The sequence below is a fragment of the Corvus moneduloides genome, chromosome 10, assembly GCF_009650955.1.
Source record: "Corvus moneduloides isolate bCorMon1 chromosome 10, bCorMon1.pri, whole genome shotgun sequence".
Lineage (NCBI taxonomy): Eukaryota > Metazoa > Chordata > Aves > Passeriformes > Corvidae > Corvus > Corvus moneduloides.
Window position 1 is genome coordinate 19,576,178 of NC_045485.1, and position 13,017 is coordinate 19,589,194.

General features: G+C 40.7%; 1 protein-coding gene across 1 annotated transcript; it reads left to right on the top strand.

Moving 5' to 3' along the window:
* Positions 1-1,158: 1,158 nt before the first annotated feature.
* On the top strand, positions 1,159-11,564 carry HRG (histidine rich glycoprotein). Its single transcript, XM_032120022.1, has 7 exons — positions 1,159-1,448; positions 3,203-3,310; positions 4,279-4,366; positions 4,866-5,032; positions 6,714-6,830; positions 8,339-8,425; positions 9,063-11,564. The coding sequence occupies exons 1-7, from the start codon at positions 1,251-1,253 to the stop codon at positions 10,116-10,118; spliced, it is 1,821 nt and encodes a 606-aa protein (XP_031975913.1). The 5' UTR covers positions 1,159-1,250; the 3' UTR covers positions 10,119-11,564.
* The last annotated feature ends 1,453 nt before the right edge of the window (positions 11,565-13,017 follow it).

The following is a 13,017-nucleotide window of genomic DNA, read 5'->3' on the forward strand; positions in this document are numbered from 1 at the left end:
GGTCAAACACGTAAACCCAAGTCATAGAGTCATAGAGTCATAGAATGGTTTGGGTTGGATGGGACTTCAAAGATCATCTAGCTTCCAGCCCCCAAGTCAATTATACAGCCAGCACCTTTTTCTGTGAGAAGCTAATCCAATCTTCACATCAGCCAGGATTTGGAAAATTCCTCATCTGACTCTGACCTTCTCATTTTGGACTCACTTTGCATTTTTGTATTTTCTTATTCAGTGTTTGAATTTTGTATTCCATTTTCAGCCACTCCCTGACAAGCAATTACTGCCTTTTAAGAATGCCTTAAATGATCCTGAATAAAAGATTTTGAATACAATGAGACATCTCAGCCTTTCTGCTTAGGAGAGGATATTGGCATATCCTTGAAAGGTATAAATCTTACTAGGTACTGCATTATTTTATGAAATACAAAAAGAAAAATCACCAGCAATTCTCTAAAGAAGTCTATGAGAGCTACCACAGCCAAAAAGCACACAGAACTGCTCAGGTTGAGAATGCAAAGGCAGCTTTATGTCACTTCTTGCCATACCTAGATTACATGGGTATTGGGCCAGTCAGTCCCTTTCTAAGTACCAGTCTGAAATGATGTAAAACTGATAGAAATCTGCTCTAAATTTTCTTGAGCTGGAGGAATAGCAGGTACTCATATAGAAGCTGCAGACCACCAGCTTGCAGTGCCCCTTGAGCTCTATCCCTTTTCCACATCTGAGTGGATGCTTTGTTTCCCTTTCACTAGTTGCCTGCTGGTTAAGGAACTGTGAAAACAGGGATATGGATATAGCCATAATTTGACCACAAATATTTAGGCATATTTTCAGTTCAACTGTTTTAATAGTAAACAGCAGACCAAGATTGTGTAACATCTGCACACATAAACTGGACCTTCTTACTGCCAGGCCCAGCCTTACACTGTTAGAAGTAAGAACTTTCCATGGTAAAGCACCATTGCGCAATGCCTGCTGAAAGAATCACAAACAGACCCTTTGATGGATAGTCCAGAAAGTGTTATAAAGCCTACTTTCCTCAAAATCTGCTCAATCACGATATAATCATTTACTTGCTGTTTGCAAATGTTAATCCAGGGTCAAGGTAATGGCTGTCTGACATGACACTTTAATTTATATAAAACCATGCCCTTTTAGCATTCATTTACAACTTTGGTGGGCTGCTCTGATTTAACAGCAGGCTGGCTTTATCGGGGCATGGGCACAAGTGACCTAACACTGCAAACAAAATGCTGCTTCTAGCTTCAGCTTTTTTTCTGACACTACTGCAGTGCTCTAATGCCCAAAACGAAACAAGCATTACCCCTGCAGACTGTAACACCATTGAAACAGATGCAGGAGTGGCCCTGGATTTGGTCAACAGACATCGCAGAGATGGCTATGTTTTTGGTTTATTCCGTGTTGCTGATGCACATGAACTACATTTAGTAAGTATCAACTTAAAGGCTGACTTACACAAGACTGTGCTTTTTAAATAATGAGCCAGGTCATGAAGAGCTTAGGTTTATTGCTTTCACTAGAACAATGTTGATGTAATCCAATGAATCAGCTGTGATTTACACTGCCTCAGTATTCATTTGTGCATGATTTATTGCATGTATGCTCGATTTCAAACAATGCTGAATGGCCTCTCTTCTCTTGGTCGGCAGGATGTTTGCTTAAGAGATGCTCTGAACAGCTTTATACAACTCTGGAAATTAATCTGTCCTGTCTGCTGTCTGGTTCAGATGTTATACTCAAAATTTATATTCAGAAGGTTTCTTTAATCCATGAATGTCTAAGATTAATTAGACCACTGTATCCTGTAAGATTGGTATTTTGTTATTATCTTTATTTCGGAGATAGCCGGATAAACTGGTGGAAAGGAAAAAAGGCAGAGGAAGTCGAAGGAGTTACTACTCTGCAAAACAGGGGAAAGACTGGATAGAGAATCCCTATCAGTCATTTCCTATTTCTTTCCTATTTCTGTTTCCTAGAGAGGATAGCCAATGACTCCCTAAATGCCAAAACAAATCAGTTGCAGAAAAAACAATAGAATAAAAATGTCTTTAACTAGTACATGAAAGAGACCAAGGACAGGCAGATTTACTAAGCCCTATTTCAAAATTAGAGACAATGCTAAGATATACAAATATTGCAAAATCAGTGTTTAACATGGCACTGGTGGACTCGCACTAATGAAAATACTACACTAATCTGCAGCAATTCTTTGACAAGGTCTCATCTATACAGAAACACTCTGAAAAAGGAACCTGAATAGATGGAGCTTCATAAAACCTGAGGACTCTTATTCACAGTGAAGTGAAAGATTTGTATGATTTTATCTAAATGACAAAATAAAATACGTATGTGTCTATTCTGAATGTCCATACAAGGGCTGAATAAAGTTTAACTAATTCATTCTAAAACTGTTTCTGTGGGCCACAGAAAATTCTTAGCACCACATCCCATTACACTGGCACATAAATTCAAATTTTAATTTTCCTAATCCTATTTGCTCAGGAGACAGAATACACTAGAAGAGTTTCAGAGTTAAGGCTTCTGATTTTGTTGGGATTATTAGAGTTTTGTTGCATAACTCCCTAAATAAACTGAGCAGGAAGCAAAGTTCTGAGAGAGTATCTGGTCACTAAGGTAATATGAAATAGATGTAGGTACATAATTGGCTGCCTAGACAACTGATGTCCTCATAGAACAGAATGTTCTATGGGAAAATCAGAAAGAGGGAATGGCAATCTTTTAACACTGGTATTTTCTCTACTTGTTGGATATCAGATTAACAACAGACACTTCTCACAAGTTATAAACAAAGGGATAGGAGGCAACAGCTGTATATTGCAGGAAGGGAAATTCTGACTACATATACAGCTAAAAAAAAATCATGGAGAAAGTGGTTAAGTACTAGAATGGCTCAGAGAGGCTGTGGAATGTCTGTCTTGCTGATACACAGAATGCAGTTGAAACTTTGAAGTTCCAGCTTTGCCTTGAGCAAGTGGCTGGGCAAGATGACCTCCAAAGGTCCCTTCCAGCCTGAATCCTTTCTGTGCTTGTCAACTCTGAAAAATCTTAATAGAGAACTGGAGAAGCTTCATAAAGATTAAACATATCAACCTCAAAAAAAAGTTTCTTTCAGATCAAACTTCTTGTCTACAAACTATTTTTACTTGCACTTCTCTTCCAGGGAAATTCATCAGTCCTCTACCTAACTTTGGATGTGCTGGAAACGGAATGCTCTGTCCTATCCAGAAGACACTGGGAGTCTTGTGAATACAGTGACACCTATCCAATGGCAAGTAATGGCATCTGCACTGACTCATACTCCAATAATTCATTAACTTGACCTTCATCTGAACTGCCCAGAAATTTGTGCCACAAAATCTCTCAGTGAAGACTGGGCTTTAATATGGCACATTCTAAACCCAAATCTATCTAATTCTAGAGTTGTTAAACATAAGCTAAAGGCTTGGGAAAGGGTTGACTCTTCTAGTAAGTGTAGCTTTATTTAACTAGTTGTCTCAAAGGAACTATACTCCACATTCCACTCCTTGTAGCAGAACTTATGTTTTAAGGGTGATTTGCTGACAACTAAAGGGCACTAGAAATTATTTTTTAAGCATGTTCCTAGTATATGAGCCAGAAATACCAATGGTATATTTTGTCAGTTTTCTGTCACAGCATTTGTAGTATGACAATGTGAAATATTGGTAGTGTCAGTACATGAATGATATACAGCAATACTTGTCCTTTCTTCTTGCACTCCAATGATGAGAACTCCCAGTCAAAAACTTTATTTAAATAGGAGAGTTGTGATACTATGACAAAGGACAAAGCAGGAAGACCAGGAGGAGAGAGGAAAAAGAATTTATTGGGTTTTTCTTAAGGGAGAAAAGGAATGGATAAAAAGGTCCATCCACTTTTGATAAAGATTCGTGTAACCTGGCATTCTAACCTTCCCTGCCATCTAGTATTATCTTACTCTAAGTAAGTATCAGGATGACTAAGAAGGCTGGTTCAGTTTTCCATTGTCTACTCAATCGTGCAAACTGAGAATTAAAATAAAGGCTCCTGTAGAGGGAGATCCCATTTTATCTGAAGACAAATTTTGAGTGGTACCTGATCAAATATTCCATTAATGACCACATTTGTTATTCTTAGAGGTACTGCACATTAAAAGGAGGTATAATTGCTATGATCGCCTACATCCAATTAAATCCAGGGAAAATAACATCATAATCATGTATTCTTTTTTCTCCTCAGGACTTTGGGCAATGTAAGATTATCACATATACAAACCATCTGCTGAAGAAACCTCAACTATATGGATTTAATTGTACATTTAGTCCAGGTAAAATAACCACTGTTGTAAGCCAACACATATCTCAAACCAGCCCTAGTACCAAAGTCTGTACACCACCAGTGTATGGTAACCGTAACAGATTCATTCATCTGCTTGCAATTCATATTTTAGACAATTCAAATGGAATGTTAAGAATGAGTAATAGAATTAAGGTTACCCTACTCCACTAAACCAGATGTCAGATGATATCACCATTTCAGTCCACCAAAATATGATAATGAATATCAGAACAAATGTAAACTCTGAAAGATTGCACATTTGGGGTGGTAAGATTCTAAGGGGATTTATAAGAATACTCATTTTCATGGGTTTGGGGGTTTTTCACGTTACAGGACAAACCCATATTTGTGGAGTGAGGGACAGGTATTTCACTTCCAAGGAAATGCTGCAATTAAATTTCTCACTATGAGTTCACATTAAAGCTATGGGCACACTCCCAAGAGTATTAATATCCACTGTAATATTATTAAATTATCTGTTTTCACAGTTCCACCTGACTTAGTAGAGTGCAAAGATTGTCCTGTGAAACTTGAAGCCTTAGAAGTTACTGAGCAACATAAAGATATCGCTGCAAAGGCCCTGAAGAAATTCAACAGTGAAGGTAACCACACAAACAACTTTGCTGTGGATAAAGTTGAAAGAATTTTAAGGATGGTAAGTCACATTTTCTCCTAGAATTACTTAGAAATGATACATTTTTGTGAGCAGCTCCAAAACTCAGTGCTCTGGTATAGAACTCAAACCCTTCTAGGATCAGATCTACCAGCATAAATCATCTGTTTAAAGTTGAAGGTCCTAGTTTTGCAAAGACTTGTTACCAACTTCAATTTAGGTGTGTGAAAGCAAAAGGATTTCTCATTTCTTAAAAACTATGACAGTGTGATGGCATTCAGAATTCAAAGCCTTCTTTGTGTACATATTTTAATTTTGAATGCCTATTTACCTATCATGACATACATGAGTTTATTTAGTACTGAGCAGACTTTGAGATGGACACTTGTGTATTATCACAGTCACACATTTTGTCAGTTGAAGACAGACAATTTTTTACTCCAAGAATATTTAGCACATGGATACAACACACAGTGGAACATGCTCAGCATCATTTTGGCTCTTGCTGCAGAGCAAAGCAGCACTCTGAGGACAGGAGGTGAATTTGTACTGTAACTCTTGAAGAACTTTTGGGTCTGGTAAATAACTCCATATCTAAGTGATGTCAACATGAAGACCTATCCTTTGGGTGATTTGAAGTATATTTTAGAACAAAACTTCTTGTAGGTAGATACTGGAGACATTCACTTAAACAGCACAGGATCATTCTGCCAACACGTGTTAGCTCAGGACACCTCTATAATGAGGTCCCATGGCTCCCACCATAATACATGTTGATCTTGGAAACTGCCTAAATGATAGCATGCCAAACCCACCTCCCTGCAGCTTTTAATATTACTCAGAAACCTGACAGTGTTCCACACTGCAGCCCTGTACACGATGTATCCCTACTGCCATTTAGAAAGGGATTGTTTTCACATTGCCTGGGTTTGTGTCTTTCTCCCCAAACACTATTTCCACACTTCGCCCTCTTCAGCTACAGCAACACTTCAGATTGTACCACTGGATTTTGATGCTCAGAAACGATGAATTACAATAAAACACCAAACCATAAAGTATGTGCAGCACTTTTTACCAATTTAGTTAAACCAGTGAAACTCGTGTGCACACATGCTAAGGACACCTTCAACGCAGATTTGAAATAAAAGTACTGCTATAGTTGGAAATTAAAATGAAACACCTCTTTATGGATTTTAATAGGATCACAAAGGTTTTCTCCCATGTTCCTATGGAGTAAGGCCTTCTCCATAACTAATGCCCTTGACAACAGAGAAAGCAACATTCTCACAGTAACTGGCAGAATTTCACCTCAAATTAACATCAGCACTGTAACACTATGTACTCCCATCACTGGAAAGGGGTGCTTGCCTTCCAATAGATCTCTCCACTTTCACAGGAGCAGCAGTTTAGTTTAGGGAGAAGACTCTAAGGACACTACTTCCTAAAAACACAGGCTGTAAAAGTAACAGATTTTATAACACACACATACTAAACAAAGAATTAAAGCAAGCATTCATGGAAGCTGTAAGGGTGTGAAGCAAGTAAGGTATAAATTATCTAACCTGCTTTCCTTGCTGAATGTGCATGAACATTTGAACAGGACAGGTAAGGAAAGCACAAGGTGGATGGGATTTTGACAATAAGATGAAGAATGGTTGCTTTGAAAATTACAGGACTTTAAATACACCTAGTTACCACTTCTTCTTTGACCTCTTGGTTTCAGACTGCCTCCCGTGAAGGTCACATTTTAGGATTCTCTATAAAAGAGACCAACTGCTCCAAATCTATGCAGCAAGCAGATCAAGCATTGGAATGTGATTTTCTGCATGACTGGCACGCTGTAAGTAAAGTCTTAGAATGAGAACTGATACAATGGGTGGTACCAGGAAGATTCTACCAATATATTTCCAAGTGTTTCTCATAAGCATGCACCCAAACTCAAAACTAAAAATCTAGCATGTCCAAGCCTAGATCCTAATTTTACAGCTGCTCCTTTGTCTTTTATAAGGAGACAGTCTGAACTCTCAAATCTTGAAGTAACTGGAGTCTGGCATATTAAAGGCCTAGAGCTTTTCAGGTTGTATCTGGCTTTTGCATTCAAACTGTGGCCAACCCCTAGCAAATCATTCATGCTATGTCCATAAAAACTTTTACACTAATATGAGTCATAGATCCTGGAAAAAAATATATGTCTTATGTCATCCCAGTGAGCTCAGGGTCACTTTTTTCTCCTCTGTAGCAGAGGAATGGAGAGTGGAATAATTTAACTCGTCTGCAGAAAACTATCCAAGTATTCTCCTCACCCCACTTTTCCACTACTATAATAGTCTACACCAAAGAAACAAGGTGTTTTAGCTAGGCAAGATTTCATAATTTCAGAATAAATTATTCCCCAGAAATATTGAAATAAATAAATAATGAAATAAAATCATGGAAAAAATCAAACGTAAAATTTTTGGTTTATGTACATCCATCACCTTCTCTAGCTTTTTATACTTCAGAAGACTGTAAAAGGTTGTGAATTAACTGGTAAGGGAGCCACGAGTTCACTAGAATGAAGCACAAGGCAGATGGCTGTGGGGTTTGAATTCTGTTCTCAGTGTTGCTACTGATGCTCTTTGTGTGTAAAATGCCATTAACATTTGTAGTCACTGATCATAATGGGCTACTAATGAACAAATATCCAGATAAAGCACCCAGTATAGAGAGCATACAAAGAACCCATCACCTGAGTTCTGTGCTCTTTCACATGAGCAATTCCACACATGACTGGACAGCAGGAGAAAGTCACAGCAAACAGGGTGCTAAAGGAAGCGATGCAAAAAAATTACAACAAATTACTTTTTGAAAAATAAATGGAAGAAAGCTCTGCCTTGAGCTTTGTCTGAAGCAGCATAGCTACATAGTGCCAGGTTTTGAGAGCTTTGAGCAGAATTACAGAATAGTCCAATGCAAACAGATGTTTGACAAGCAAAGACAGGAAAAAACCAAGGAATAAAAATCAGGCACCCACGGGTACCTGTTCTGGAGGCATCAGTAGCAGGCCAATCTCTTAGCCATCAAACGGGAAGTAAGATGGGGAGTAGTAGCCCTTTAAATGCACATGGCCAAGTGCATCTAGAGTACATCACAGTCAAGAACCCTCAAAAACTGCACATATTTTAACCATTATTAATCACTGGCAAGCACTGGTCGGAAGGCTCAGGATCTGGCTAAGTTATGTGAACACACTTAGGTATCAAAGGAATAGCCTAACTTGTAAAACTTTGAACATTCAGTAGTTCATATTGACTCCATCACAAGAACTCAGATGTGCATTGTGGGTTTTTTCCCCTTTCTTTTGCTTAGCACACCGGATTCTGCAAAGCAAGAATTATCAGTGATGCAGATGAAACGGATGGAACAGATATAAGCTGTGAAATCTACCATCCCTGGGTAAGCATTCACCAATGGGCACATCTCTGGCTATATCCTCATGCAGGTTACAGCAACCTTGCTTAGTCCAGACTGGCAGATGATCGTAACATTTATGCCAATTTTCTATTGCCTGGGTGTGATGCAGCATGTCAGGACAGACTGACCTTAAAGTCCTAGGTCAATCAAAGGATGAAACAGAATTGAGCTGTCCCTACAACTCCTTCCAAGTGTGTCTTCTCTCAGTTCAATCACTTGTCTAGGTGTAAGTGAGTAGAGATTGGCAAACAAGTTCAGAGAAATTTTAGAAAGCAAGAGGAGGGGAGATGATCTTTATCATAACATATTGGTATTCCAGTTTATATTACAGCAGCTACTCCAGTCCGGATTTATTTTGTTTTGATCTATCACAAATATTTCTCAGCTGGTTAAATAATTTCATTTTGACATAGTGTAGTGTTTCCAGCAGATTTTCAGTAACTTGGCATTTTATTATCTACTCCTTCTCTTCTATCATGAAAAAATGCAGATTTTTTCCTCAAAGATCATGAGAGCTATGAATGCAAACCTACTAACTCCCACCTCTCTCTCTCTCACCAATTTCTTCTGCCCTATCAACACTTGATTAATACTTCCTCCCCAATGTTTTCATAAACAGCACCATGGCTGTGGGCGAGGAGGCAAATATTCAGGTCTGGGACATCCACACAGACATCCCCATTGTCATCATCATTTTGGTCACAGACATCAACGTAAGCATCACCACAGACATGAATGTCCCCCCTCTTCTCAGTCCAGACCTGAACACCCTGAGCATAACCCCAAATACAGCAAGGAAGATCAAGACAGCAATGAAGAACTTGCTATTTCTTCTCCCCCTCCTCCCCATGATGAACCAGATCGCCACCACCCTCCCCACCATCACGGCCCACCCTGTCCTCCTCCTCATGGACCAGATCACCACCACCCTCCCCACCATCACGGACCACCCTGTCCTCCTCCTCATGGACCAGATCACCACCACCCTCCCCACCACCACGGACCACCCTGTCCTCCTCCTCATGGACCAGATCACCACCACCCTCCCCACCATCACGGACCACCCTGTCCTCCTCCTCATGGACCAGATCACCACCACCCTCCCCACCATCACGGACCACCCTGTCCTCCTCCTCATGGACCAGATCACCACCACCCTCCCCACCATCACGGACCACCCTGTCCTCCTCCTCATGGACCAGATCACCACCACCCTCCCCACCATCACAGACCACCCTGTCCTCCTCCTCATGGACCAGATCACCACCACCCTCCCCACCACCACGGACCACGCTGTCCCCCTCCTCCAGGACACCCTCCTCATCACTGTCATCACTATCACAGATATCATCACAACAAGACAAGCATATCAGGAAAGTATTTTCCATGCCACATAACAGGAACTGTCTATCGCATACCAGTTCTCAATCAGCAGGATTCTCTCACACCTCCCACTGCAAACTTTCCTGAGCTATCCCAATGCAACCTTTACTTCTCCAGCACTGGTGAAGGTATTCTCTTCACTGGCTCAAGACTAAAGGACGCAGCAGAAGCTCCAGGCTTTCCAGATCACCCTACACAATCAAAATCATGCCCCGGAAAACCCAAACTTGACCTTCCAAAAATTTTGTCTTTATTTCCACATAGCTTTGTAAAAGAAAATTCTCCTCTGTGACCTCAGAGAAAGATGTTCCTGGTTCAAGAGTTTCAGGGGCAATCACAGTCCTACAATTAAGGAAAACAGCACATGGAGAAGGGGGAAAAGCATTCCATTTCTAGGGAGGAGAATCACTGAAAAAAATCATTAAGAATTTCAACCTGCTTCTTCATCCTGGCTATCTCAGGCTCCACTGTAACTGAAAGGCTCAAAACTCTAAGTCCCTCAGGTAATGTGAATGGGTAAAAACCTCCCCAGAAAACAATGCTCCTTCAGTTCTAACAAAAAGGAAAATTCCCTAATGGTGAAAATTGCCATCTAAAATCTTTCATTTTTTCATCATTCATAATTATAACATACTTCTCCAAGGAATCTGACCTAGAGGAAATTTGACTGCTTTCCACAAAAAGTAATCCATGACACTACATTCATGCTTCATACAGATTTAAAGAAAATAAAAACATGCAAGCATTTTTTTCTTGACACAGTTGCCTGTTTTGTCTTTTGTTTTCTTTACTACACGTAATTAGCTATTAGATAGTGAACTAGAAATTATATTAAACTATTAAGCTATTTAGGTATTAAACATCCATGAGGCAAACCCTTGCATAAATTGACTAATGGTGTTTGGGTTACCACTGTTATCTAGAAGAGGTCTGAAAACAGTTAATGATTTGCAGTCTCACTGCAGGGTGGCCTGCACAGGTGCTTCCATTGCTACAGCTGCTGGTGGTGATACACAGAAATATTGCAGTCAAGGACAGCTCTTCTCAAATAGTTCATAATTGCTCTCAGGGGAAGAGAAAAGCAGATGCATGTAATAACTCTTTCATATAAACGTTTTCTTTATTGCTGAACCTTCCTCACTGGAGGAGGAGCAGGAAAAAAGAACAGTGGTGCTGCTTCATTCTCCAGGCTCCATCAAGGCTGAGTCCATTCAGACTGTCCAGGGGACAACGAGCTGTTTCAGAACTGCTATGTCATAAGCAAGAACATGGATTAATCTCAAAAAAAATTAGTAAATTGGTCCTCCAAATAGCTTTTTAATGGGATAAAGTGAAATACAATGCAAAGGCTACATTGAAGAAAAAGAAACAAAATGAGGACTCAGTGTGACTGAGTGAGGGTTGAGTAATTTTTAAAAGTCTGTTATCATGTATGAACAGACTTATTTCTGGTGTAGTTTATTCACAGTCTCTAAAGTGCATTTTCTTTAATCAAAACTTGTAGCAAGCCCTGGGTGAGTGCCAGGCACTCACTAAAGCTGCTCTGTCACTGCCCTCCTCAGCCAGACAGGGGAGAGAAAATACAGCAGAAGGGTCGTGGGTCAAGGTAAGGACAGAGAGAGATCACTCACCAAATACTGTCACAGGTAAAATAGACTGGACTTGGGGAAATTGGTTTAATTTATTACTAATCAAACCAGAGTAAGAGAATGAGAAATAAAGTCAAATCTTTAAAACACCTTCTCCACCCCTTCCTTCTTCCCAAGGTTAAATTTACTCCTGATTTTCTCTACCTTCTCCCCCAGTTGGTGCAGGGGGGATAGGAATGGGAGTTGCAGTCAGCTCATCACGTGTTGCTTCTGCCCCTCCTTTTTCCTCAGAAGGACTCCTTACACAGTCCCCTTGCTCCAGCCTGGGATCCCTCTCGTTGGAGGCAGTCCTTCATGAACTGCCCCAGTGTAGGTCCCTTCCATGATGTGCAATCCTTTAGGAACAAACTGCTCCAGCATGGGTGCCCTGCAGGGTCCCAAGTCCTGCCAGCAAACCTGCTCCAGTACAGGCTTCCACAGGCTCATAGCCTACACTGGGCACCCACCTGCTCTGGTGTGGGGTCCTCCACGAGCTGCAGGTGGATCCCTGCTCCACCACTAATCTCCAGGGCTGCAGGGGGACAGCTGCCTCACCATGGTCTGCTCCATAGGCTGCAGGAAAATCTCTGCTCTGCACCCACAGCACCTTCTCCCACACCTTCTTCACGGCCCACTGGGTTCTGCATAGCTGTTTTTCTCACATATTCTCACTCTTCTCTTTCCTGTTCTTTCCCAGTTGGTTTTTTTTTTCCCCTTCTCCACTATGTTATCCCAGAAGCACTACCACCAGCACTGATGGGCTCAGTCTTGGCCAGAACTGGATCCACCTTGGAGCTGACTGGCCTTGGCTCTGTTAGACATGGAGAAGCTTCTAGCAGCTTCTCATGGAAGCCACTCCAGTAATCCCCTGCTATCAAAACCTTGCCACACAAACCCAATACAGCAAGACACAGATGGAACACAGGAGCCAAGGCAATCCCAAGGTGTTTACAGATCCAAGGCAAAGCTATTTGGTGCCAAACATGGGAAACAAGCACCAGATGCTCTCATCCAGGTCTAATCCTGGCTTGGCCAGACTCAGGCAACAGTATTTAATCCTTTGTTCTTGGGTGTCACATACCTGTAATGATAAAAAAGCACTATGATCACTGACTAATCCATAGTCCAGGCAGTCTCCACATGGCAGCAGAGATGGACTTTCCAACAGGACTGTGAAGAACAAGGTTTATCAAGTGTTCTTGAAGGGTTACATGACATTCAACCACATGCATCTGTCCAAAGACTTTTTCCAAAGGCGTTCTGAGTACTGTAGTTCTCAGAACTGTTGCAGCCTGAACACTAAACAGATCTATAAAATTTACAAGGTTGTTGTCCAAAACTTCATTGTCACTGTGACCTTCTCGGGTGTTTTATTTAAGCCTTGTAAAATTCATTCTCAGTAGCGGTTTAGGTGGTAAAAAGTCAGAAAGCTACACACACTTCCTTCTCTTTTGCTTTGCCTAAACTGGTCCCCAGCTGCAGCCATTTATCCTGTTATCGTGATGGCAGGTGGATAACCTTAGTGTCCTTCTGGTGAACAAACAAAGTTTGTTTAGATGAACT